The 27,987-nt window shown below is 40.5% G+C and overlaps 1 protein-coding gene across 5 annotated transcripts; it reads left to right on the forward strand.

Moving 5' to 3' along the window:
* Positions 1 to 13: 13 nt before the first annotated feature.
* On the forward strand, positions 14 to 27,877 carry gramd2aa (GRAM domain containing 2Aa). 5 transcript variants are annotated; one of them, XM_044106283.1, is made up of 12 exons: positions 14 to 389; positions 9,956 to 10,060; positions 16,064 to 16,121; positions 18,602 to 18,917; positions 20,931 to 21,034; positions 21,514 to 21,612; positions 22,088 to 22,159; positions 22,271 to 22,327; positions 23,205 to 23,382; positions 24,538 to 24,631; positions 25,960 to 26,064; positions 26,997 to 27,877. In XM_044106283.1, exons 1-12 carry the CDS (start codon positions 250 to 252, stop codon positions 26,998 to 27,000), a joined length of 1,332 nt encoding a protein of 443 aa, XP_043962218.1. In that variant the 5' UTR covers positions 14 to 249; the 3' UTR covers positions 27,001 to 27,877. The 5 variants fall into 5 exon arrangements, with proteins under 5 accessions (XP_043962218.1, XP_043962245.1, XP_043962238.1 ...); XM_044106310.1 differs by having other exon boundaries at positions 22 to 389; positions 18,845 to 18,917; XM_044106303.1 differs by lacking the exon at positions 14 to 389 and adding an exon at positions 3,271 to 3,496.
* The last annotated feature ends 110 nt before the right edge of the window (positions 27,878 to 27,987 follow it).

The following is a 27,987-nucleotide window of genomic DNA, read 5'->3' on the forward strand; positions in this document are numbered from 1 at the left end:
TTGTTGAGTGTAAATGGGGGGGGAAATCTGATTATCCTCCCCGCTCTGGGCTCGGCGGAAGGGAGGAGGAGCAGGAGGAAGACAAGGGAGGAGGGCCTAAAGATACCAATGTGCTGAGCCAATGGCTTTTCCACAGAGCAGCTGGCTGGCATCAGGACAGGACAGGCCGCTCACAGGAAGGATACCTGGAGGACACCGGCGCCCGCCAGCTGCTAGTCGGACACCAAGAGCGACTTCCAAGAGGTGTTCATGGGATGCACTATCTACGCGGCCAGCCCTAAGGCTCTGCCTGTCGACGAGGCCCGGGGCCAGGACAGATACTACCAGCTCCCCCACTACAGCCATCCTTATGGTAACTGCAGTCAGAGGATAGCAGCCTGCAGAGCCAGGTCAGTGAACGCAACACAGGAAGTCCACATTGGGCGCAAAACCGAACCAATGGGAATGCTGCTGGTGCTCACACTATGGCATAGATTTGTTTATTTACTTATATTTTTTTTAAAGTAAATTAGATAGAAATTGGTGTAAAATAAGTTTTGGAAATACAGGTCCAAAAGCAGGTTGTTTCCGTTTTCTTTTTTTGAGAGTCATGAGTGAGAAGCTCTAGAGATAGAAAACGGTGAGATATGAGCGGATTAAAAGCACTGAAACAGAGGAACGCGCTGAGAGGATATCAGTCTGTCACATGTGTGAGTGTGTGTTTTGGTGTGTGTGTGTGTGTGTGTGTGTCTGTTTCTTTGACTATTTCCTCACATGACTTCTGTTAGCCCAGCAGTTCAAACGCCCATCAGCAGAAAGTAGAAACTAATTGCACATCTAAAGACTACAAAGAACTGCAGTGAGCTCTGATACGCAAGATGTTTGTTTATTTTTTTTCATTTTGATCATTTTTGTCCAGGGTACTTTATTATTAATCCTTTGTTATAACATCATCAGAGCTGTTTCTATGCTAAACCATTAGGAACAATGTCTTCCCTCCAGATGCTATTGGACCCAGAGGACGCCTCAAGTAGAAACAAATTTAAAATTCACACAGGTTTAGATGGATCAAACGAAACAATAAGAGTTGCGCCAGTTTTGGGGCTGAGAATCAGGAGTCGGTCGTTTTTCCGTTACCTGCTTATCTTTTCAGGGTCATTGGAGCTCGAGGCTCTTTCCATGTTATTCATCAAACCAGGCTGCGCAATAGTTTTAAGTTCGTTTGCAATATGGCTGCTCAATACGTTGCAGGTTTCTTTAGCAGTGTTGCCAAGTCACGCGTCTGTTAACACTTGCATAACGCGCGCTGTCACTGCCTTGTGGAAGTGACTATGACAAAAAGACATCATTCTCATGGCAGCACTTGTTGCTTTAGCATCGGCTTTGTTGAGCTTTAACTAGGCCCTCATGGAGGTGCCGGCATGAAGTCACAGATTCCCGTGGTTTGCACTGTGCTGCTATGAAGAGGGAAATGATTCCTCTCCTTCCAGGCTGCAGGGGATCAGTTACAAAATGACTAACTTTTGAATAATATTTCAGATTTTGTCAGAATGATCTATGACATGTATCCATTCCTCCATGAAATTCCAGTGATTCATTATTGTACCAAAATATTAGATTAGGTAGTTCATGCTTTAACTGTGCCACTCCTCCTCTGTTTTTAGTTTAATTGAAGCCAGGGGTCAGCGACCTTCGGAAGCCCAAGGGAAATTTTTACCTGTGGTGCAGCTGAGCAACATTTTAGAGCCACAAGAACAACTTAGCAGTTGGAAGCAAAACAGCTTTTGTTTCACTGAAACATATTGACAGGAAAAAAAAAAAAAACTCAAATATTTTTTACACCATTAGTGGCTATCTTTGGAAATGTTATGCCTGTTTTGCATGAATACGTCAAGGGAAAAAGCTGTTAATGCCATCATTCCTAATGTAATTATCTTTACAAGGTGTGCTAAGTGGAAGCGTGCAGGTGTCCGGCGCGGTAGTGGGGGACTGATGATTTGGGTTTGTTTTACGGTCTGCGCACCGTGCAGTAATTGCGTTTGCGGGCAACTTCTCTGCACCGTTTGCTCCAGCTTCACTGTACCGTAAACAGCAGCGCGCATCACGTCTCATCTGACTCAAGTTATTATGTTTTTCAGTGTATTTTCGGAGCTGCAGCGACAAACATTTTCCAATGCGGCTCCTTTGGTCGCTCGGAACCTGGGATTTTCTAAAAGTGAGACATCTAGCGGGATATGTTAACATTAAATATATAATCACTCCTGCATGGAGAAGCGCACCCTTCCTCAGAAACTGAACTCAAGGCTTGATGACTCTCAGGGTCAACTCCATGCGCTCTGATGTACGAAGGGATTTTTTGGGGGTTTTTTTTGTATTTTCAAATGGGTATTTTTTGCAGAACCCCTATTCTACAAAACATAGATAAAAAAAAAAAATTAATAACCAACTATATTTTCTCAGTGTTTCACTGACTTGTCCTAATCTTCTGCAGTGAACTTCATACACCGTGTGGAGTCTCGCGCAGTGAGTGCAATATATGAGAATAAAAAAAGATATTCTCTTTCTGAATTATGACTCACTATCAAATTCACAAGTTTAGGAGTGTAGCTTCAATCAGTTTGTTATGACCTAATACCACTCTGTGCAATCCTTAATAAGAGCACTCACAAACCTTCTTATAGGTATTAAATCAGCTTGGATATTGATATGCACATAGCAGAAGGGATGTTTTCTAAATATTTACATATTTCAGATGATTTCTTGGCTTTCTTAGCATTTTCTTCAGTTGTTCAATACTCACTCCTTCTATTCCAGTTCATTACTCATAACTGAATTCATGGACATAGCAATAGATTTACATGGTAATATATCTGCTGAGATAATCCTGTTTATTATTCCTTTACTCACTGTATATAATAGGTTACGTGAAAAACGTTACAGATTAAAGATGTGCACTTTTTTTTAAGTTATTCGTTCTACAACCACAGCTGAAAATATGAACGCTCCGTGTTCATATATATATATCTATCTATCTATATATATATATATATATATATGTGTGTGTGTGTATATATATATATATATATATATATATATATATATATATATATATATATATATATACACACAAGTTTAGATATTTATTTCCGCGGAGATAATGTTTTTCATTTAGTACTTTACTTGCACGTAATAATAATACAGGGTCGCTGTTTTCGCTGGGGTAAAAAATAGCCTCTGTTTAATCCCCAGCCCACACTGGGCTGATAGGTAAACTCAACCCACCTCCACAGACGGACACGCTTGTGAGAGCGACGCAGCTCAGCAGGGCTCGCTCGTCTTACTTCTACTTCTTTGTTTACCGCTGGTGAAAGGGAGCTACGGTTTGGGAGGCCCTTTTTTTCCCCGCCGATAAAACTTATTAAATGATATCTGGAAATGCAACCGAGACCTGAAGAACTGTGCGGAGCTTCAAGGTGGCAACACAGCGGAAAGAGTCGCCGCACATAAAGAGCTACAGGTAGGAGACTTTTAACCAAATCAAGCTAGTGCGAACACGGTACGAACTTCCGGTGAGGATTTCAAAAATAAGAATAATTGGTGCCGCTGAATTTATGTGTTAGTGTAGCAAAAAAATGCAGAAATTTTTTTTTGGACAGCCTGATTACTTAATCACTATTTGAATATTTAATTCCTATACTATTACCTACAGCATGCATTTATTAAGTTGGTATATTTATTTTATTTTGAAGGAAAACGCTTTTTTCCGGTTTTAATGTAATTTTGCCACACTACAACGGTTCTGCTATTATTAAATAAACGCAAGATTTGTTCTGGGAAAAAACTCGCCATAGAAATGTAAACAAAGTTCAAGAATAAAATACAAAACCTCACAAAACTATTGGGATTTGTGTTGAAATTAAAAAAAAAATATAGAAATATTGTTTCGTCATTAAAAGAAAATGCGTATGTCATTTAAATTAAACTAATATTTCACTTTCTGTCTTGGGAACTTATACCTTACAGCATAGCACCTTATTAAACAAAAAAAAAATGTTTCTATTTTCACCTAAACTGTTATTTTTGTAACTTCTGTTTATCCTTAAATCCCAGCAAGCTATAAACAGTACTTATTGTGCTCCCCTTAATCTTCAGAAAGGTTAACACTTGGAGCTTTGTGCAGATTTTAACACACCTCTCCCATCAAAGGTTGTTTTGAGGCACTTGCACAATGGGGAGGTTATTTCAGGAGGCCTCAAGCAGTGCAGATGTCAGAGTCCAAAGGCTGGACCTCTTTTGCACTTTGATTGGCTTTCTTCCCGTAAAATACAAGAACAAATAAAGACCATGCATTGCAAAAAGGAAAAGAAAAAATACATGGATATACAGAACGCACAAGGGGAGGGGAAAAGAGAAAATGTTACTAAGAGATCCAGGGTATTTCTACCTGAGTTGCAAAAGTGGCAGATATTCATTTCCTGCTTTGCATTTATTTTGGTTTTGTTTGTTTTGTAATCATGCCATTGTTTGTCTAAGTTCGAGAAACCCACTGCAAGCTCATCATAATAAACATTTCCCCCTGCACAGCCAGTAATAACAATTACCTGTCATGCTGCCGTTTTGTGATATCGCACATCTTCTGACAGCAAAGGTCGGCGGCTCTGGCGTGGCTGCAATTTGTTTCTATGTAAATACGTCGGATTAAACTGCAGGAAAACGACAGGATGGCACTGTAAACCGACAGTGTCAGTTACTGCTGGTGTGGAAATAGGATGGTGACACAACACCTGTAACTGATTATAATCAAGGACAGGCTGTCTTAAAAAAAAAAACTAATTAAAAAAAGAAAGTGCCTTCAATGTTTGATGGTGGAGCCTTTGGCTGTTTTGCATAAAACAACAACAACATGGTTGCTGAAGGACTGCAGGGAAATGGGGGCAGAAAGTGTGCTTCAACCCTCTCACTGACTAACAGCCTCTAACAAGATTGCAGCTGATTGGATTGGAGGATGTCTTGTGACAACGCAAAAAGGTTTCTCCCAAGAGACAAAGAAGGACACAGACAGACAGACAGATCGCAGGGTTATGGGACGTGTCTGGGTTTTGGCTGGTCCGCTCCCTCACGTGAATATCCTTTGATAAAAGCAGTGGCTTTGCAGCTCTGCCCGTTTAGGTGAACCTCCACACCAGTCTCAAGTCACTGGCAATCGCTAACAGATTTACTGTCAGTGTCGCCAAGTCTTCCCATCAACTTTGACAAGTCTCCTCTTGCCACTCGTCCGTAAACGCTGGAGGTGTGGAGGGAAAGACACAATCGCTCAGCCTGTCAATGTAGGTGTTAACGTTTGCAGTTGTTTGTTTCTCAAGTATCATTGGATGGCGTCAGTGTAAAAGAGGCTTAGTCAAATTTAAACACTAACTCCTCCAGCAGTTAGTCACTACTTTGTTTTAGTCCATTGCAGGAAGTCAACAGCGTATACATTTAAATTTATTGTTGTATTTTGATGCCGCATGAAAACGTCTGCATGTGTGGATGTTGCTGCTATTTGTGTGTGTATTAGTTATTGTTCCATGGGTTAGTGCATCTCATGTTTAAGGAGCTCATTTGAGAATCTCATCAAAGGCTGCCTCTGCAGTGGCTCGTTTCACCAGTCTTCGGTTTCTCTCATCTCGAGACGCGTTTGCAAGAAGAGGGAACTTGCTTGAGCTCACTTCTCTTTTCATCTTGGCGTTAAACGTCTTCAGCGCTCTCTCTACAGATTTTCTTGAATTTGTCCTGCTCTTTTAATATGAGCTGGGGATGTTGCACGAGAAACTGTTTCAAATTAATTGGAAGTCACTGATGATCATAGAGTTTGTTTGTGTCTTAATCAAGATAAGTCTTATTTCCCCCAGATAAATGTTGATTTAAATGTCTCTGTGTCCTGACAACTTGGCAACTGTGCAGGACTTTTTGTTTTGTTTAGTTGGTTCTCTTTAGGCCCAACACATTGATTTGTTGGTGCACTTGTCCGGTCTCTTAAATTTCGAACACACATTGTAGGAAACAACTGGAATGCGAACTAGTCAAAGCCCAGAGGAAAATCCCCTCAGACTTACACTTTAAAAGAGTACATAAAAGTCTTAAAATGTTAAATTTGTGTGGTTTTAAAAGTCTTTAATATGCCTGGCCTTCAGGCGATCTCACATGAGCCTGAAACTTGCTGCTGTTGCATTTCGCATGTCCGGGGATCAAAGGTTGCGTTTCGGTTTCTGACGATGATTTCAAATAAAACAACCTGTGACGTTCATATTCACATTTAGTCGGCCACTCGACTGCTTCTGTTTGACCAAACACGTTGGTCATCATCACAGAAAATGAAGGGTAATTATTCCCTACATTACGTGTTGCTTCAATTCCCCAATGTTCCCAGATCCTTTACGGTAAAATTTGCAATAAACTCCATAACTAGCTTTGTTTTTTCTGCGTTCGCGTCGCTAGTTTGGTGTGTTTTTGGTGTTTGGCGGCAGATGAAATCCGCTGCTTCAGTTCTACCTCCAGGTAAAAATTTGGCTCCTCGTGTTTGCCGTGTTTCAGAACGTTCCCTTTTAGTGCTACGCTGTCAGTCATATTTCCCTTTGGTGCAGAACCTGTTGGGAGCGGTTCACCTGACCTTATGTTTTCCAGCTGCCATGCTGAGACAATCAAATTTTGACGTTTGCTAACTGACGAAGCATTATTCCATCACCACATTTTGATGCGTAGACAACCAGATTTTATCTCCCCACTGCTGCCCTCAACACCTCCGTGCCCCAGGCTACTGCCCCAATGTAAGTCCTTGTTTAAGTCCGACCAGGACCAATACAGTTTAGCATTTAAAAGCAAAGAGTTGATATTAGGACATCTTTTTACCAAACAGCACATTTTAAGTCCATATTTTACCCTCAGGTTAATCCCTGAATCCTTTAAACTTAGATTAAAAGTGTGAAGACCCTGCAGTTCCCAGCCTTATTTATTACAAAAAGCTTCTTCTTTTTTTTTTCTTTATGTCCCATTTAATCCTCAGCGATCCCACATAAGCAGTCAGCTCTGCCTCGAAGCATCAGAAAGCCATTATTGTTTGAACAGGTCAAGCGGGTGACGTAAAGCTTCTGGCCAATTAGAGTTAATACGCTGGAAACTCCACGCAGGTTCCCTGTTTCCATCAGCGCCTGTAATTACACAGGAGCAGGTGGTAGCGACTTCCCCGCAGACCCCAGAGGACGGCACAGAGGCGACGTGTTTGCATCCATGTCAGACAGGCAGAAACAACAGAGATGTGAAGGAAATAATGGGCTTTGAAAAGCCACAGTGATGAACGCGGAGCAAGACCCTTGCAGTGAATCTGAGCGCCAAATTTAATGTTCAGAACATACAATGCTAGGGAAGAACATCCACACACTTTCTGATATGTCAACTGATCGCAGTGGTTCTATAAATAAAATTCTAATTGATCCAGTTGATAAGTTTAAGTTTGGACGTTTTAATGTTGCTGCCGGTGTCATAGTTGGCGAAACGAGGATCACCTGAGTGGAACTGGTCTGGTTGGATGCAGTCAAAAACATTTTCAGCACATTGGACATCACCTGCAGTTTGTTTAAATCCGTAATTAGCAGGTTAGAGGAGTTCATCCATCCATCCATGCATCCATCCATCCGTTTTCTAACCATTGTCCCTAATGGGGTCGGGAGGGTTGCTGGTGTTTATCTCCAGTTACGTTCCGGGCGAGAGGCGGGGTTCACCCTGGACAGGTCACCAGTCTGTCGTAGGGTTAGAGGAGTGTAGTTCTTATCTAAATCTGCCAGGAGCTCTCTGAGTGATGCGAGAGACTCTGAGTTTTAAGAGTTTTTGTGGTAATTTCATTGGCATAATAGCCATGTGTTTTGGCTTGTTTGTAAAAATTGCAGTATGGTTGTCAAGTTGTCAGCTTGTTATATAATTATATACTGATGACAGGTTTCTCATATGATGACATTGTCAGGATAGTTAGCGGTTCTCTACATGTATGAAATTTATTTCAGGTAAACACATCTTGTCACATCACAAATACAATGCATTTCATTGGGTTGGGGTTTATATAATAGTTCAACACAAAGTAGTTCTAAATTGTGAAAATCAAATATATATATATACATCTATTCCACTTAATATCTGAATGCCTGTCAGACTGGATGGAGAGAAACAGTGAACATCTAATTCAGACCTTACCATAATTTCTCAATTAGGCTCAGGTCTAAGCTTGGACTGGGCCATTATAACACACCTCGATCTAAACCATCCCAGTTTTATTACTATTGCTTATTTTTCCAACATCTAGCCTCTTTTTGTCAATCATCCATAAAAGCGAGACCTATGGAGTTCACAACTAGCAGCTGACTCTCCCACATGAGCTACGAATCTCTGCAGCTCCTCTAAAGTTACTGAAAGCCTCTTGGCTGCTTCTCTGATAAAAGCTTTTCTCAGTCTTTGAGTTTTTACTCCTTTTTGTCATCAGTTGTAAGTTTAAAGAGAGCTCCGTGCGGCGTTTCTAAACCAGAGGTATTGTTTTATAAGCTAACTATGATTTAAATTTTATTCCTGAAAAGTGATGCTGTTTGCTCACTGTTGTTCTCTAACCCAGTGGTCCCCAACCTTTTTTAGTACTGCGGGCCGGTCAAGACTAGGCAATTTTGCTGCAACCCGGGGTTTGGGGATCACTGCTCTAACCAATATCACAGATGTTCATAAAGCAGCTGTATTGATATTATGATTAGATTTTACACACATTGACTCAATTTCCTAATTACATTTTGGGAGTTTACTTAGTTGGGAGTACGTATGCACACCACACTTTTCAGAGGTTTATTTTTATTAATAATAATAATAGTAAAGGTATTTCCTACCACTTCACAAGTACACATTGCATTGTGTTGGACTGTCACATAACATTTTAGTAAAATATCATGAGGTTTCTGGTTTTAATGTGAAAAAGTGTGGGAAAAGTTTACATATCTAAATTTTTTGCTAGGAACCATCGTTTAACGTAAGTGGGAAATATTTGGCTAAAAGAGACAAGCTCAGATTAAATTGCTTTAACATGTAAATCTTCACTGTCGTGTTGAACTATTGAATATCAAGTTACTGACGACTGGCTTTAGAGCTGAAATGTTTCTGTTGAAATGCGGCGGCCAGGTGGGAGCGCCAGCAGGTCGTCGACTTGAGGACGCTGGCCATAAAAGTCCTCGACGGCCTCACTGCGGACGGAGACTTGGAGACAAGACCAGGTCCTGGCGTCTGTTTTGAACTGTGTGCAAATCAGCGTCAGCGAGGCCTTGAACTGACCTGAGCAACAAAATCCATCACACCGGACACAAAGATGGAAAAAAAATAAAACCCAGCTTTATTTCAAACCCAAACCCTCCTCCTTTTAGCTTCAGTCGATTATTAGCAACCGACTCATAGGTAACTTTAACTTTAAAAATTATTTTAAATTTAAAAAAAATCCATCCATTGGAGATTTTTCTTGTGTTACCGTTATGTTCTGCTTTTCTAACACGCTGAGGTTTGCACTTGGAAACGTCTAAAGTGTGTGTTTTTCAGGCGCCGGGGGTGGAGGGCATCAGGTCAGCCATCTGCACAGTCTCTAACTAAGGTGCTCTACTTTTTCTGCATGAGACATCTGGGCGCGAGTACACACTGACCTATTTACCAAAAGCACCAGAACACAATTTTATTCTGCCAAGTAGGCATTTTTCTTCTCTCCTTTTTTTTTTTTTTTTTGATGTACAACAAGCAAGCCAAATCCAACTGGAAACGTTGCATCACTGCGATAAGACAGAGTCCGCTTGTTTTGACCTAGAAACCATTCGGGGAAACTCTCTCTCTGTCTCTCTCTTTCTCTCTCTCTGTGTTTGAAAGCCAAATGTGGGGATGGAGGAGGGAGATGTGCCTGCTGTTAACGCCGAGTTGTTTGTGTGTCCAGGGCCAGGAGCATGACCGAGCAGCAGGAGCAGGGCGAAGTAACAGGCCTCCTCTCCACACACGACCTGGACCCCTCCAAAGACGACGACGCACACGGCCACTTCAGGCAAATGACACCCAGCTCTTTGCAACTTTCACTGCTTTGACGTGCTTTTGTTGGGTTTTTTTGGGGTTTTTTCCCCTCTCTCCCTACACAAACCATCTGCATCCTGTGGGATGACCGTGGGCTCCAACCCTGCGAGATTTATTTTCACAGCCTCATTTTGTTCTGTATTTGATGTAAAACAATGGTCAAGCTCACACACACACACACATTCTCGCACAGAGATTTACAAGGAGCTTGTTTGTGTTCCCCTTCGAGGTCTCGCAAAAGATACTCTGTCTGTTTTCATAATGAGTTATAATGACAGAAATATAAAGTGTTTAAATCTGGTGCGACATTTTGCAACAGGCCGACAAACACAATGTTTGTCTGTTACGTAAGGAGGATTGGAGGCGGGAGCAGATTAATGCCGGGGAATCTGTTCTGGGATGAGGTTTGGCTCTGGAGCGCAGTGTGTCGGTAAACGCTGTGAATGAGAGGGAGTTTAACGCTCCATGCACACGTCAGGTCCTGATCTTGTAGGACTCGGTGAGCAGAGCGCGCCTCCTCTCTCTCTGTGTGCGCCGCTTAGCTCCGCTCTCATTTCTTCTATGTTTTTAGAGGAAGTTTGTGGCATTACACAGAAACTGGCCTGCAGTGGGGTTTTGTTTTTATGTTTGTAGCCGTACGTGACACCGGGTCAAACGTTCCCAGAGCTTACAGAATATTTTCTGTGAAATTTGCAGATTTCTTTTCAGAGTTTACGTGGCACTCTTCCATCAATCCACAGGCACTGAACTGTACACAAAGGCACTTGCTAACTGGGACTTCAGGGACCTTCAGATGACTTCTTCCCATAAATTAAACTGAAAGTGTTGGCATCTATCTGCATTATGGGACAACTGGCAAGGGTGGAGCTTAACGTGGCGACTACACCTTTGCACGAGACTGTTGTACTGTTTTGTTTGTTTCTCTTTTCGACCAACGCGTTAAAGTAAAGTCAAAATTAGTGAAGGTTTTTGTTAAATAATTATACAGTCACCAAGAAAACACCTCAGCTACACTGTTTAAAAAAATAACACGGAATCCTTATTCATCCCTGTTCAGACTCGGCGAGAACGTTACAATGTATCCAGATTCCTCAAAGTGTGCTTGAGGTTCTAGAAGGTTCTGACCGGTTTTCACAAGTCGCCACAAAACACAGATCCTTAAAGATATGTTGATGATCTAGTAATGGATTCTGTAAAAAAAAACAAAAAAAAAAAACTGTGATTTCTGGAGAAGTAATCTTTCTAGTTCTGGGTAGCAACCTGTAAGTCCAAGGGAGAAAGAAGATATACTTTAGGAACCACTGCGGTTTTTAAAAACATCCTTTGTGATGAACTGTGGCCGAGCTGCAGTGAGTTTCTGTAGATATTCAGGTGCTCCAGGCAGACGACCTGGTTTTAAGAAACAAGGATTTTAGAAAGATTACACGGCAAATATTCCCACAAGCCGGCCTACAAAAGAAAAGATCATAACTCACAAACAAAAACATTCTCTTACAATAGTACTTTAATCTGAGTATATTCCAATGACCTGGATAAACTTGTAAAGCACTGTCATTCTGCTCTATCTAAGCAGTCAGAAACTCACACCAAAACGATTTTTTTTAACAATCCCAGAGACTTCGGCTTATTTAGTTTCAGTATGAAACTAGAGGTGGTTTTTGTGGGGTTTTTATTGCCATGTAACAAACTACAAAACTTTTTGTTTCAATTCAAACACCAAAGGACATATCCTCTAAAGGCCCAGAGTTAAAACCTTCAGCATTTACAGCCAAATGTTTTATTTCTGCTGTCTAAATGTTTAACATCTCACCCTTTTTTCTCTCTCTCTCTCAATCCTATTTTCTCCTGTACTGACTCAGTCTGCCGCCGCCGCTGCTCCGGCCACCAGTGGGAGGTGTTCACTTTCTAATTTTGGATTTAATTTGGGATTCTTTGAGCTTGTAATTAGCTTCACCATTCTGCCTCACAGCCAAGGGCACAGTGATCCTTGGACGAAAGGCGCACGCGTGTGCACGCAAACACACTTGCAGCACGCAACACGTCGCTTTGTTCTCCAGGGAACGCCTGCTGAGTCGCGATTTAGCTTCTATTTTCAAACCCTTCTGCTTTGCAGAAGAAGAGAAATTGACAGAGATTAAAGAGAGCTGTTGTGCGAGCCTAGTATCATATCTTTAGGATTAAATCCATACTGTAAATGTATCCTCAAAGGATGTTAAAAAATAAAAACACTTTTTGGCGGTGGGTCTGAGTTAACCTCTGAAGGCGTTCTTATTTTACTCCCCCCCCCCATATCTATATCATGTCCTAATTTCTGCTGGAACAAAAACCCCTCCAGCTCCGCACCGTCAGCGTTCAGTCACCTGTACTGGCCGCTGATGAGAAGCTGGATCTCGTGATAAAAAGAAAGAGACAGATGGAGCCTGTTGGTCCCCGCGGGGCCGCCGGTGGTTTTTAATAATCACTCTCTCCTCTCCACCTGGGAGTGCAGAGCCGCCATGCCGCCTATTTATCGGAGGAAGTCGGCGAGCGGGAAGAGCAACACACATGCGCTATTGTTCATAGCACGGTCACAAGATGAAGAGATGTGTTTTCCAGGAAGGGGGATTTTTTTCCCCCATTCTTTTTCTGGGTCAAGCTATGTAAAATAATTAAATGTTGAGGAGGTTAAGGGGAGGGTAGTTTTTAATTCCTTTCGTGACCTGACTAACTCCGACGCTAGTTTGATGTGATTACTTTAAGCCCGTGTTGGCGTTTGAACGGAATAAGTCTGAACCATCTGGTCCAAAGAGGCTCTACCAACATTTAAATCTAACGTAAAGTGTACAGAAACATACACTGTCAAGCTCTGTGTTAAACCTCCTAAGAACTCCCACAGTCCTCTTTTTAGCAATGACAAGTTAATTTAGTTATTTTTCTTTTTTTCAGAAGTTTTTTTTTTTATGTTTCCTTCCGTTGTTCTTGGTGCAGCGCCCCCACGGGCGAGGAGGGGAACAAGTTTTTCAGTTAGTTTGGATCGTGTGGAAGTGAACCGCGCCAGCTGAAAATGGAGCAAATGTTGCAATTTTGGTCTCCAATCAAACAGAGTCTACCAGATGAGGTGTGAAAACACCCTCAAATTTTACCTGACATCTTTCTGTGTCGTCATTGTTTGCCAGAACGCCTTGCTTTGAATGACGTGCATATTTTAATGTATGTTGCATTTTGCTGCACTCTTTGAAAGCAATCAGCCCCCGCCCTCCTGCACCCAGCCAGAGTTTTCACCGTGACAAAGAGCTGCATGGAAAGAAACATCAGAGCCAGACACAGTTGTTTCAGGTCAGAGGTTATCCTATCCTGTTACAGGGCAGGCTATCCGAGCAAGGACACCGACAGAGCTGCTGCAATGAGAGGACGACGAGGCTTTGCATAATGGCAGCTGGCACATCAGAAACACTGTTCAAGGTGAAGACAGATAGGCTGCTGTTTCATAAGGACATTTCCTAAAGAATCAGAGGACATATATTTAGATTTCAGAATAATATGTGTTTTTTTCACAAGTAATTTACATCTATATCAGAGTTTAGAGCTAGCAAGGCATTAGCCATGGCTGTGAGCTACACAGGAATTTTACTTTCCCCTCGTACCTTTCTTACAATTTTTAGTTGTAAAAAATAATACCAATATTAACACTGACAACAAGGATATCTATTCTTAATAGTAGCAAATAGTAGAATTCATTATATACAGGGCCGGCCCAGGGCATATGCGAGGTTAGCGGCTGCTTAGGGCCCCCACGGGGCCACCAAGAGCAATAAACTAGCATGATAGAAAAAATACATATTTAAAATAACACTGAATAATGCAAACTAAATTCTATTACTATATTGTTTTTATAGATAGTAATGTTTAATCTCTTTTTGTTGATGGCTGCTGCCAGTGTTGGGGAAACATAAGATGTTAAATTTAGTGTTTATTAGTTGATGTGACTTTCACATAGTTAAAATAACTATTTTAACATTTCAATACCGCTCTGCATTTTTTTATTTTTATTTTTTTTGTTATTCCTGTAAGGTTGAAATCAATAGTCATAATAGTACTGGTATAATGTATGCTAATTACAAGTTATGCTAATGAAACCAGGTATGTTACACACATAGTGTAGCTTAGGAATTATAAATCATCTTGGTATGTTGGTATAGGGGCTCTGCAGCAAAAAGCTGCTTAGGGCCCCAAAAGGGCTGGGACCGGCCCTGGTTATATATTTATCTGCTCTCTTTCAAACTCCTGTGTTCTGTTAATGAAGCGACCTCACCTAATGTCACTCTGTTAAAGCCTCACATGTGTAAAGATACACATTAAAAGTTTAAGATAAACGGAAAATTCTTGAACACAAATGCAATACATCGTCACTTTCCTCAGATAATAACCAGCCATTTTTTGCCAAAGCAATTTTGCTTCTTTTTTTTTTTTACCTAAGTCATCTTTAGGAAAGAAAGAGGTGGTGATTTCTTTTTTCTTTTTTGGCAAAAAATGACTTTGGTCATTATTTTAGGAAGGAGACAACACAATATATTGCTTTTAATTAGGTCTTGTGAGTCCAGCACCTTCCCGCCCCTGGGCAAGGCGATTCACCCCAGCTGGCCCTACGTATCGGTGTATGACTGTCAGTGTGTTTGTGAGTGCAGCCGGATGGTTGTGATTGTAGCGTGAAAGCTTTTCGAGTGGTTGACATTTCTGAGAGGCTTCTGTCCGTTTCCTATAAATAGAGTCTCGGAGTTTCAGCGTGTACTCGTTCAACGGGTCAGTGGTTCCTGCTGTGCTGGTTCGCCTCTCATGGGGGCAGATCGCTTTTTTTATTTGCAGTAAGCAACGTTGCTATTTTAAAAGGTTAAAGATGGTCTAGAGTGCTGTATGCTTCTTTGATTCTTTTTCAATTTCTCTCTTTACTTCATTTTTTTCTTTTCCTCTTTGTTTCGATTTATTTTTTTTCTCTCTCTCTTTCCTTTCTTCCTCTCTCTGTTTGTTTCTTTCTTTGCATAAAAGTTTGTGAAAAGTACATGTCTTAGTTAGGAGGCCTTCTGTCAAAGGTTTGATCCAAAAGTCTGAACTTATCAGATAAAATGGTCATTTCAGGGGAGCAATTGAGAGAGTTTGTACATTTTGTGTGAACACTGTTTCCATGCCCACGGGTCGTCTAATACGGGTAAAAACTTTCAAACCCAGTGTAAAAGTGAAGCGACAAGCGGTCCTGACCGGCTGCTAATACGATGGGTTTTCACTGAGGGAAGACCGCTGCAGTGTGGACTTTCACTTTCAGCTTTCCAGTGGAACCAGCAGCAGCTTGCCTGACTCCATGCTGGGCCACGGTGTTATCAGTGCCTCCTCCTGCGGCGATGCTTTCATATCAGCGCTCCCTGAGCTCGCTGTCAGCCACCCGACACTTTCAGTGAGATACCGGATGAAAGACGAAGTGTGTTTCTTCCTCTCTCTCCCTCTATCTAAATGCCTCGCCGCATTCAGCCTTTCCTTGGTCCGCACCGGCTGCCGCCTTCCCCAGAACACCTGAACAGAGCAGTTCAGTGACATTTTCCTTCCAGGATTGATTGTGCTGGGTTTTTATCTGCTGAGTTGTTATTCCTGCCTCGGAAGCAGATTTATGAGCACCATGCTGGGACATCTGCTCCTCCGGAGGCGAGTTTGACGTGAAACTCTTGCTATTAAAAGAGCGACACAGATAATGGCCTGGCGTGGCCGCTGCTCACGCTTCAGCCGCTCGGTATATCTATCTAATTAACGCCAACTCTGGCTTCAGATACAATGAACCCTCATCTTGAGTGTCTTTACCTCTTTTAGCTCAAATTTTCCGTCCGATTTGCAGGAATATCTTCACAATTTGTTATTTTAGCTTACCTTGCCCACATATAGAATAAGAGTGTGCGTTTGTTTCATGTATCATTATTATTATATATGGTTTACAATTTTTTTTACTACACCACAGGTTTCAGCTGATCGAAGACCTTTCTTATGAAGATGTGAAGAAATGCTACAGGGGCTCGGTGAGTCTGTCCTGCTTCTCGTCGCTCGACTGAAACTCGGCTAGTTTGGTTTTGCTTTAAACAAACATGTAGTAAAAATAGCTAGTAAAAAGCAAAACGAAGCTAGAGTAGTGTTAGGCTGTGAGATGTGAACATGTTGCTCACGTCTTGAAATATATAAAAAAAATCTTTCCAAATCCAGAGTATCAACCTTCCTTACAGGTTTTTTCTGTTTTTATGTCAGATCACCATATAAAGTGGAATTTCAGACAAAAACCTTCTTTTAAATCATTGTTTCATCCATTAAGGTAAAAGCTTTCCACCATTACATGGTCCCATGTGAAAAAATAATTTTCCCTCATGTTAAATCATGATATAACTGATGAGCCACAGTTTTTGGAAAGCTGTGAAGATTTTCACCAGCCTAACTCAGGCCTGATGATCACCTAACCTTCAAATGTAAGGAATAACTTAAATAGATCACCTTACAGCGTAAAGTAGGCGAAGAAATCTTAAAAAGCAACACATCGTCTAAACAGAAACAGTAGAAAAAAAAAGTAATTGAAGTCTGAAAAGGTTTCCAAATCCGTTTCTAACGCTTTGGGAACGCATGTGTCAAACTCAAGGCCTGAGGGCCAAATCTGGCCCACCATGGCTTTTTATGTGACCCTTTACCGGGGTCAAGTAGTCCCTCCAGTTTTTCACAAATCTGCAAAATTCATACAAAATCAACAGCTCCCCACATCTCTTTTCCTGATTTTTACAGAAAACTTGTAACATTGTCTGAAAACATTGGGTTTAAGTGACTGCTGCCTCAGCCTGACTTGATGTCAAGCTATAGTCCATGACCGATATGATGAGTAATAAAAGTTACATTTAGCATTATATATTAGCAAAAAACAAAAACAAAAAAACACAAACATTCACAGAATCCTGAATGTGAAAAGATGTTCAATATTTAATTTTAAGAAACTTACAGAAACAGCCATTCATTGATATTTTAACAGCTTAGTGGGTTTTATACATTCTGGCACCACCGGCCCTTTAAGAACATTCAGGCTTTTGATACGGGCTGAAATGGAAATGAGTTTAACACCCCTGGTGTAGAAGCTGTAGTTAGTGGATGCCATTTAGTATCAGCGGTGAATCTTCCATGTTGTGTCCAATCTAACAAAATGACTCCAGGAGTTCATCGACCCAGAAGGGTCAAGACATCCAGAACATCTAAAACAATGTGGTTCATGTTACGGCTGAGCTAAAACTAACCCAGAATTGCAGAAACTGACTGTCAGACACGGTGGTGGTGGTGGGATGGTTTGGGATTTGAGGTTTCTAGATTGTAAAGGACTCTGTATAAAAGCAAAGAATTTAAAAACTGGATTTAAAGTGTTTGAATATTGTGGCGATGAGAGGGAAAGAAACAACCAAATAAAGCTTGGCTTTGAGTCGAACTTGAATCCAGTTCATATACCATAAAGATGATGCTCACGCTGTAAACTCCTCCAAGATGGCCGAACTAAAACGTTTCTGAAAAGAAGAGCGGCCATTAGCTGATCACTTTCCACATGGCTCTAGGTCGGTATGAGGAAATCATCATTTGAAAACTGCAGAAAAGTTATTTTAGTCTGATTACTTAGTTTGATGATCTGAGACATTCAAGTATAACAAAAAATAAAGCAAAAACAGAGGAAATCTGCAAGGAGGGGCAAATGCTTTGGTTATTTAGTTCAATAGGAAAAAGATCACAAACTGCCTCTCTCCTCCTGCGTACTCTTTTAGTCATTTAGCAAAACAATACACGTTGGAAACGAATCTAATTGCCACTCTGAATGAGTCAGCATATTCCTCCAGACCTACGTTAACCGAGGGCTTCCCCCTCCACAATATCCTAACCCTCTGCAAGCGCCGCTCTGAGGACAGGAGCTACCTCTTGCCGCGTGCTATAAATAGTGAAAAAGAGAACCAGGAGCGATGCAGAACGACAGAGCGAGACAGTGATAGATGAGATGCAGAGCAGGAAAGTTGCAGCAGAGACTCTGAAGGCTGGAGGTGAGTTGTAGCAGCGAGGTGAGGGGAGATGAGGGAGAGATCTAGTGATTGTATTTATTTTTTTGTTAAGGGTGGAAGAAATGGGCGACTTGAATGTTCTTGGCGATGGAGAAGCTGACAGCAGCAAGGAGGAGGGAGGGAAAGAAAGGAGTCGAAAGTACCTGTGTGTTTCCCAGCTGAAGGACAGAGTGAGTGTATGTGTGTGAAGGAAGGAGGAGTGGGAGGGAGCAGCAGCAGCAGAGTCACTGAAGGTGTATTTGAGACAGAAAACGGCAGCCTTCCAGTTGAGAAAGAACTCAGAGGCGACAAAATGAGGCGTAGCTGCTGCTAGTCTGTAGTGTAGGTGTGTGTGCGTGTGTGTGTGTGTGTGTTTTAGCTGCACTTAGAGGCAGATGCATGTTGAGTAGACGGTAACCTCAGCCCAACACTGACCAGTGACAGGGGGGGAACAGTGTGTGTCTTGCAGCGGTTTGCTCCAGGCCTTGGATGTGCGAGAGTGTGTATGTGAGTACGGTGCCAACGTGCTGAGCCTGGTGCAGAGCTCTCGTCCTCTGTGGGAGAGGGTGGTGTCTGCGCCGAGCGGAGCCGGAGGCGGCGGCGGCGGTGAAGGTGGAGGGGTCAACAGCGCTGGCGCTGTGCGGGCAGGCCGGTCCGCCAAGGAGCTGCTCATGACTCTGCCCTGTCCCTCTGCACAGACTGTCAGCAAGTACAACTCGCAGTACCACAAACTGTTCCCATGCGTGCCCAAGGATGAGATCCTCATGAAAGGTACCGTCACCGTGTCAGCTTTTACATTGTGCGCATGAGCTGCTTATGGTGGGACAGCATGTACCCGCGATGTGGGGAAATCAGGACTGTGTGTGGGCGTGTGTATGTGTGTGTAAGTTGTTGTGACATTTTGTGGTGATTTCATCAGCTGAAAAAACAAATCAATTTGTGTCTAAAGTTTCAAAAACAAGGTAACTAAAAATGTGGCTATTTTAGGTGAAGTCTGCCTGTATCAGTAAGCAATCGATCAGCGAATCAATTAGCTGCATGATAAGTTCAAATGAGCTTGATGATTCATTTTCTGATTTTTTTTTTTTTTTTTTTGAAGGGCAATTTTGTTTACAAAGACAGTAATACATCTCATTAATCTTTTGGGGGGGTTTTGTAAGTGGTTTTTATTTGTTTTGTTTTATTTTGAATATTTAAAATGTCCTCCAGCTCAAGTATTAAGACTTCTTTACAAAATTAAAGTTTATTAGTCTTTGAGAGGGCAAACTTGCATTACTATGTCATCATCAGTATATCACTTTAAAATGGTGTTCAATATTATTATTTATCAAAAATAATTACTGACACACTGCAAAAAACACAAAATCTCACCAAATATTTGTGTCTAGTTTCTAATAAGAAATATCCTTCTATACTTGAAGTAAGACAAAACTAACGTACAAGAAACTTTTTAGCAAGATATGGGAGCTTGTTTTTAGTTCCTTATAACACTAGAAAATATCTCAGTGAAATAATCTGCCAGTGGACTTTTTAAAAATATCAACATTAAGGAACTATTCACTTAAAACAAGCTCTTATATGTTGCAGAAAAGTTACTTGTAAGTTAGTTTGAGCTTACTTCAATGAAACTAAGATATTTACACAAGAAACAAGACCAAAAATACTTACAATTTTCTGGTTTTGCAGTGCAGAATTTAGCTTTTAACAAACTTTTTTTGACATAATTAAAATGTTAGCAGCAGTACTAAAACAGATCAGTTTAGCTGTAATGGATTCAGCTTTCCTGTTGTTTTTTTTCCTGTTTGTCAGCTGGACATGCCTCCATACAAAACGCTGCACTTCTCCTGACCTCATTGATGCTGCAAATGCATAACTCTGTCACAACTCCTACACTGAACAGTGTTGTTCTTAGAGCAGTAAGGCATGATGTGTTCACTGATCTGAGAAAAGTTTGGATTTTTAGCTTCAGATTAAGTAACTGAACCAATTTGTGCTGAACGTCTGCCTGTTTGGAGCAAAAAGGTTATTGTTGAGGGCTTTTTTTTTTTTTAAGAAAAAAGACTGCGACCCTCTGGAGGTCAGCAGATTGACCTCTTTCTGCAGTTTTATTTAGGCAGAACTTACCATTTTTAGGACTTCTGTTTTTTAACTGTAGGTACATTTCTACTTTTAAGTTTAGAAGAAATCTATCATTTAAACAACCATCAGAGGCTTTTTTTTTAAAGCCAAATTTAGTTATTGTGCATAATTTTAAAATACTGTAGCTTCTAGTGTTATTTTTTTTTTGTTTGTTTGTTTTTTGTTTTTGTTTTTGACTGTTAAAAAAACTGTTAAAAGCTTTTAAAAACAGAAAAACAAAGACAACAAAACAAAACATAAATACATTTGTTGCAACTCATCCTGCATAAAAACATTTTTTATACCTGGCCAACTTCGACGCCCCCAAGTGGAGAAACTCTGTATTGCATCAGTCATCTATTAAATTGCATGAGAATATCTGGAAAGTTCAGTAAAATACATCGTTAGAAAACCATCCTCCAGGCTTTGGGAAATATTTTTTTTGTTTCATTCTAGAAATTCAAAACCTTCTAATTTGGAAACAAGTAAAGTATAAAACAAGCCCCAGCATTCAGTGAACTTCTGTTTTGCTTATTTTATTTCCTGATCATTGCTTGAGGTTTTCCCTCTGGGACTGTGTGATGTTAAACTACAGGATGTTGGATGCATGTTATTTCTTTATCTGTTGTGGTCTCGTTAAGTATTTTTTGCTTCTTCTTTTGTCAGTGTACTCCTGTGCTCTTCTTAGAGACATCCTCCTGCAGGGCCGCCTCTACATCTCCAGAAACTGGCTGTGTTTCTATGCCAACCTCTTCGGCAAGGACATCAAGGTAGGAGGCAACTTAATAAACTCGCAGTGACTGGGGGAAACTTGATCCGGGCGACTTTTAAAGTCATAGCCTTGCAAAGCTGATTGCAGAGCTTTACAAGTGATTTTGCTGAAAGTCAGTCAGGATTAGGAGCAAACTGGAAGTTCCTCTGTCTTTATTCTTCAGGTTTTTTACTTTTAACTTTACTCTGCTCTGAAGTGTTTCACTTTGATGTTGGACTTTCCAGCTCTTCCTTCATTTCCTTGAAACTCCAGAGGTTTCAGTGACAGTAAGCCACTTATTGAAGCCGCATTCCTCACATTCTGACTCAATAATGCAGGTTTTTGTGTCCCTGCTGGTTTTCTGCAGGCCCCATCTCTTTGCTCTTTTATCACGGAGGGTTTTTGTTTTTTTTACTCTCCTGCTTTCTCACTCTGGGGTTTAGAGGTTCGAATCCAAGGTTTGTGTCTTCCTGAAAAGTTCTTTGTCGTTCCGCTCAGGTGGCCATCCCTGTCGTTACTGTGCGACTTGTGAAGAAGCATAAGACGGCCGGCCTGGTGCCCAACGGCTTGGCCATCACAACGGACACCAACCAGAAGGTAGACACTCCAGCCAGTGAGAGAGTGTGGATGTATTATTATTTCTTTTTTCGCTCATGAATTGTTATGGAAACGGGAAGAAACTCAACAGATCAATGTGCAGCAGGTTATTGTATTTATATCCGAACAACTTAAAGTTAGCCTAACTTAAGGTTAGCCTATGGTTTTTTTGTTGTGCTAGCTTCTTATAATGTCAACTTGTTTTCTGTCGGGGATCATAAAAAATATTAGGACATAAATAATTTTTTATGTTAGAAGGCTGAAAAGTTTGGGAATCACTAAATAATAACCAACAAAGAAGAGGTGAAAGACTTCAGCTGAGATCACTAATAATGACCTTAAGTGCACTAATTAGGCAAAACATTATGTCCACTAACAGATGAACTGAATAACGCTGATTATCTTCTTGTTATGACAAGACAGCGGGTGGAATAATAGTTGATTAAACTCCCGTTATTCTCTTTTATCTCCTCAGTATGTTTTTGTCTCCCTGCTATCAAGAGACAGTGTGTATGATGTCCTTCGCAGGATCTGCACACACTTACAGGTCCGTGAACACACCCATACACACCCACACACACCAGGTGCACTTATTAAGTCCATACCCCACGTGGCAGCGTGTCAGATAAAGAGGCGTCTGTGTTTTTCCCCCCTGCAGGTCAATGGGAAGAGCCTGAGCTTAAAGCAGTTCATGGAAGAGCCGGCCTTATCGCTGGTGAGTGAAAGTCTTTCATGAAACGCCGCAAAATCTTCCAAATTCAGCCATCAAAGGCGCCGTTGGCGAGTCTTATGAGGCGCGGATCGATCAGAAGCTGAGGGTTGACTTCGCTCAGACGAGATCGATCGATCGTTCTGCTGCAGCTGCAGCCGTGCGGGGAATTATTCCCCGGGTCGGCTCGATGCTATCAGGAGCTTTCTGAGGTCACCTTAAGAAAACAAGTAACTAGTAGGACAAGAGAAAACATGTGGTTACATTACCCAGAACAAAATAATGAGCTTATCACTACTTTTCTGTTTGAAAATGAGAAGGAAGACTTATTTAATCTACATTTAATCTCAATTTGATGAAACGTATCGCTTACCAACTCAGTAATTATCAGGAATGTTGTGGTGGCCATATCCCTGTTGAGTTTACTATGTGTTAAATGACATTACACAAAAACAAACTAATTCCAAACTGACTCATAACAGGACAAGCAAATTAATAATAATAATAATAATAATAATAATAATAATAATAATAATAATAATAATAATAATAATAATAATAATTGGACATACAGCATCAGAATAATCTCCAATTTTTTGCTGATGTATGCAAATCATATAGTATAGTTTAAATTATAAAACAAGCAAATAACAGGAAAAAAATCCTGATAGTTTTGGAAACTCCTGACCCAAATGATGATTTATTTTATTCAAAAATTAATTGAAAAGAATGCTGCCAGGAATTTTTGTATGTTTAAAATGAAAAATATAAAAATATTTAACAACCGTGTTATAGCTTCAACTTCATATCAGGCTAAAACCATAAATGTTCACAAACTGGTTTGCTGAGTACTGGACAGCCTCTTCTTTCTGCTGTGCTGCAGGATGAGTTCCCGGCTCCGGATGAGTTCCCAGTGGTCGACGAGTTCCCGTCGGTGTTAAAATGGAGACGGAAACCGTCTGTGGTGTCCGTGTCCTCGTCCCTTCCCGACCTGCTGGGCAGCTCCACCAGCGGCCGGGGAGCAGCAGACACACTATTCAAGACGGAGCCGCCACTGGAAGGTGACACGCGCACGCACGCACACATTCAGTCTCTGATGTTTTGTGCACATGTTTAGTCGGTGCTATTAAATATTATATAATTTTCCGGAGGTGACTTTACTTTTCTATAAGTTGAATGAAAAAGGTGGAGCCAGGAATACAAAACAAAAACTTTGCTCCCTCTTTGCTAAATTTGGACAGGAACCATCATGGGACACAAACTAGGATTCCCATTTTTATGTGAATTTGAGAGCAAATGAACGATCTCTGTTTGGGTTTTTTTTCTCTTACGCAATGAGGTGATTAAATCACGTGGTGGCTTGTATTAAAAAGCTTTGTGCCGAGCGGATTAAGTTGAGATTATCACAACAAAACGTCTGCCTTGAACTATGTTCTGCCCCTCTGGAAAATTCTGGATGGATGAATATTTTGGTGCTCTGGGCAGCGTGTTGAATATTTCACAGATCTGAGCATGTAACTGACATCACCAGCAGATCAGACTAGACCTTCCTTTAATCTTTTTTCCTCAACAATTTTCACTTCAAATCCAAAATGGCTGCAAATTAAGTACGAAACATAGTAGGTGGTGAACTGCACGGATGATCCCATTGATTCCGTTTCCATAGCAACGCACATATAATGAGCATCTTGCTGCTGTGTTACAATATATGAAAAGTTTTTACTCATTGTCATAAAAAACATCAAAGTTAGCAGGTTGACAGAAATGAATGAGGATTTTAGCACCAGCAAGGTTTCAAGGCTTCATAAATCTTATTTACTAAAAACGATGGATAAAAAAAAAAAAGACCAACCAAAAAAAAAGCTAAAAGGTCTTTTCCTTCCTGTTTCTGAACGATGTGACATTCAAACACGATTCATCTGCTCTAAATGTAACTTCAAGGCCTGAAACTTCTTTTATTGTACACTTATCCACTTTTCTAATCAAAAGTCAAAAGAACTACTAATAAACAGCACCTCAGAAGATGAGAGCAGGATTTGCCTGCTTGAAATCAAAAGCTTAAGAAGTGAGGAAGTTTAATACTTTCGCTCCTCATATCTATGCAGTAAACTGCCTACTACATGTTGCTGTGTTTTAACTGAACTTTTTAATCTGCTATTACTTATTATTGTGTGTGTGTGTGTGTGCGTGTGTGTTTATGTGTTTGTGTGTTTCAGAAAGAGGTCTGCAGACAGACAGAGGTCTTTTATCAGAGCCGGTGGCAGAGTTGGGTCAGATGGAGTACCAGCTGCTCAAGTTCTTCACCCTGCTGTGAGTGGATGAAGGGGCACACACCACCTACAACGGCTGACTCCCAGCTCCACACACACACACACACACACACACACGCACACACACACACACACCCACACACGCACACACACACACACACTGGGCTTTAATGTGCTGATATAAATAGGAGGTGATTCAGTCACAAAAGATCAGAAACACTGAGTCCACAGAGAAACGCCCTCCGACGAAACGTTGTTCACCACAATGTGTCTTCATCTATTTCATCTATTTCTGTTTATCATTATTTGTTTCATTAGCAAGCTTAACCTGCAGTGAGTGAAGAAATGGAGCTCAACTTTATCCACTCATAAAATACACACCCAGAGCACATATCATATCATGCACAATAGTTGTAATCAGTACAGTTTCATGCAGCTGTTTTAGATTTAGATAAAACATAAAATTAAAGGTGTTATAGAGGACTAAGGCAAAATTGGGAAGAATCATCATCAGAAATAATTAAAGGACCCAACAAAAGGCATTTGGAAAGATGCAACAAAATAATTTAAAATCTATAATCTTAGACGTCTAAAATGAATCAATTGTTTTTTTTTATTTTTCTTATTCATAATTAACTTTACTATCAATATTCATATTTACTATTTAATTTAGTTGTAAAGTGGTAAAAAAATAATAATAATTTAATTGTGAAATAGCCATTTCAGGTATGGTTATATTTCTTCGTTATTTCTTTTGCCCTTTAATTTTCAGTCATAATAATTTATTCATTAGTTGGTTTCTGCTCAAGTTGTATGTTTAATTCATGTTTTTCTTTCTTTCATGTCATGATAACTTTAAGTTTGTTTTTGTATTCATTTTATTTAGAATTAATAAATACAATAATTCAATATGTTTTCAGATTTGATTCATTAAATTTAAATGTTTTTAACCAGAAATGTGTGAATATGTCAAAAGAATTTATTACTCACAAATGTATTTTCATTTTCTCATATTCTCCACAATGATGTTTCAATTTATTCTCACAAGTCCATCTATTTCATCGCTCATTTTGTAAATTCCTGCTTCGGCAGTTAAAGGAAGGGACGAGTTCAAATAAGTCTATAAGTCTTCATAAAAAATTAAGAGGATTAAGAAAAAATATATATAATTAATAAAATAATTTCAAAGGAAAGTCGAAAACATTAAAAACAATACATCAAATGTTTTAGCTTTCTTCTTTTCAGCTTTTACAGAACATGACAAGACAGCAAACACCTCCCCCCAGTGTTCATTCAGACACATTACAGCTCTCTTCCTTCGTGTTTGCAGAAGCATCAAAATGTGTTTGTCTCTTCCTCTTTCATCAGAATAATCCTCCTCATCCTCTCGTCGTGCTATCTGGCCTTTCGTGTGTGCAGTCTGGAGCAGCAGCTCTCCTTCCTCAGTAACCCAAATCTGCCCCTCAGAGAGAGGTAACACACCTGCAGGCAGATCTTACTAAAACAAAAATATAAAAAAATGACAAAGATGGATATGTTTTCCTCAAAACAGTGGAAGTCTTGTACAAACTTCGATGAAATCAGTTCATGTTTATACTGAATAGCGAGTTTTGAGCAACGCGGTAGTTTGTCCTGTAAAGCAGTGGTCCCCAACCACCGGGCCGCGGACCGGTACCGGTCCGTGGACCAATTGGTACCGGGCCGCGCAAGAAATAATTAAATATGTCCGTTCTATGTATTGAGTATGGAGGAGCTTTAATTTTGAAAATCGTACACCGGATGCCGAGCCCCAGCGTTCGATCTTCACAACGCACGCACGAACACCCCCCCCCCCCGGTCCGCAGGAATTTACGAAGGCTTGGCCCGGTCCGCTGTACAAAAAAGGTTGGAGACCACTGCTGTAAAGGTTTTCATTGCCAATGAGCGCTTTTCGCACACCATAAACGCTAGTGAAGCTATTTTATCATGTCATATTTTGATAATTTTCTTTCTGAGCTTTTTTCTCATTAAAATGACTTTTTTTCCCCCCATGATGTAAGAAATTTTTTCTGGCCAAATTGCATCTTTCTTCTCCTATTATTAAACAATGTTCTTGTAATAAAACAAGAATTCTCCTTGCCCGAATCTAATACTCTGCCGTACAACTCGCAGGAGTGGGAAGTGAGATAAAGGCCACGTTTGCGAGTCACTTGTAATTTATTTTTTGTAAAAAAGAAAATGAGAAAATAAAACTGATTAAAATCGGATTTGGTATTATTTCATTTTTAATCCATATTGCCCAACCTTATCTACTTAACTGTTTTTGTTGGTAAGAATATAAGGATACTGTATAATCATGTAGACGGGGATAAAATCTATCCGTGCCATTAGGTTTCCACTAACAACACTGTCTTCTCTTGCTCCAGGTAACCTCTGCCCTCCACTTTAAACCCTCTCTCTTCACGCTTGGAGCCAGTGATGCCCCATCCCTCCACCCCAGCACAGATCCAGGATCAGAACAAACCCTCCAACCCCCCCGGCTGCATCATCAAGGTTCCAGGCACCTATAAGGTCCGGGATGACCACCCAACCCAAGATCACTTCCAGACTATGCAAACAGACTGTATATTTATTTCTAAATAGAACGTAGATTTTGTTATAGATTGTTGGCAGTTCATATCGCAGATGTGCTTCGGTGTGAAAAGTGTGGGGGGGGAAATGCTGCCGAATCCTCACCACTCTGTCGTGCAGAGGGATGATAAAGAGTTGATGATTGAGGATAAAAAAATTAGATGCAAGTAAGAAGGGTGAGTCGTTTGTTTATATCACATCAAGATATTTTTGACTAATTGAGCAAACTAGTTTAATTTTAGAGGGAAAGTTAAAACTAGCAATAACGTTGCACTTTTTCTTGTAAAGATGAAGTCCGAATCGTTTCAGCCACATGTCACATAAAGTGTTTTTTGCTTCAGTAAAAGGTACTCGGTTGTCATCTTAAAGGTATTCACAGAAGGTCATGTGAGCAGAGAGGCTTCACTTGTTTCCAGTGAAACAGAGCAATAAAAGCTTTAGATAAAGAGTGGAGTGATTAGAGGAAATTTTATGTTTTTCATCACAATTATGAATATCTGTGTAAAAAAAAGTTGCTTGGATTCTTTTACTCAAACATTTCAAATGAAGATGTTAGTCTTTAAGACTCAGAGTGTTTGTATTATGATGTTTGTCTGAGGATATTTGATGGATTTTTTATGGATGATGATGTATTTCTGGAGGCTTTTGAATTAAACCTGCAACTATTTTAAAATGACGCATACTTTCTAACTTTCTGACAAGAAGAGTCGGAAAGCTCAGAAGAGTCGGAGCTTTCCGAAGAAAAGCATCATTAGCAGCACCAGCTAGCTAATGATTAGCTGGTGC

Source organism: Gambusia affinis, linkage group LG02 (assembly GCF_019740435.1).
Source record: "Gambusia affinis linkage group LG02, SWU_Gaff_1.0, whole genome shotgun sequence".
In the NCBI taxonomy this organism is placed as follows: Eukaryota; Metazoa; Chordata; class Actinopteri; order Cyprinodontiformes; family Poeciliidae; genus Gambusia; species Gambusia affinis.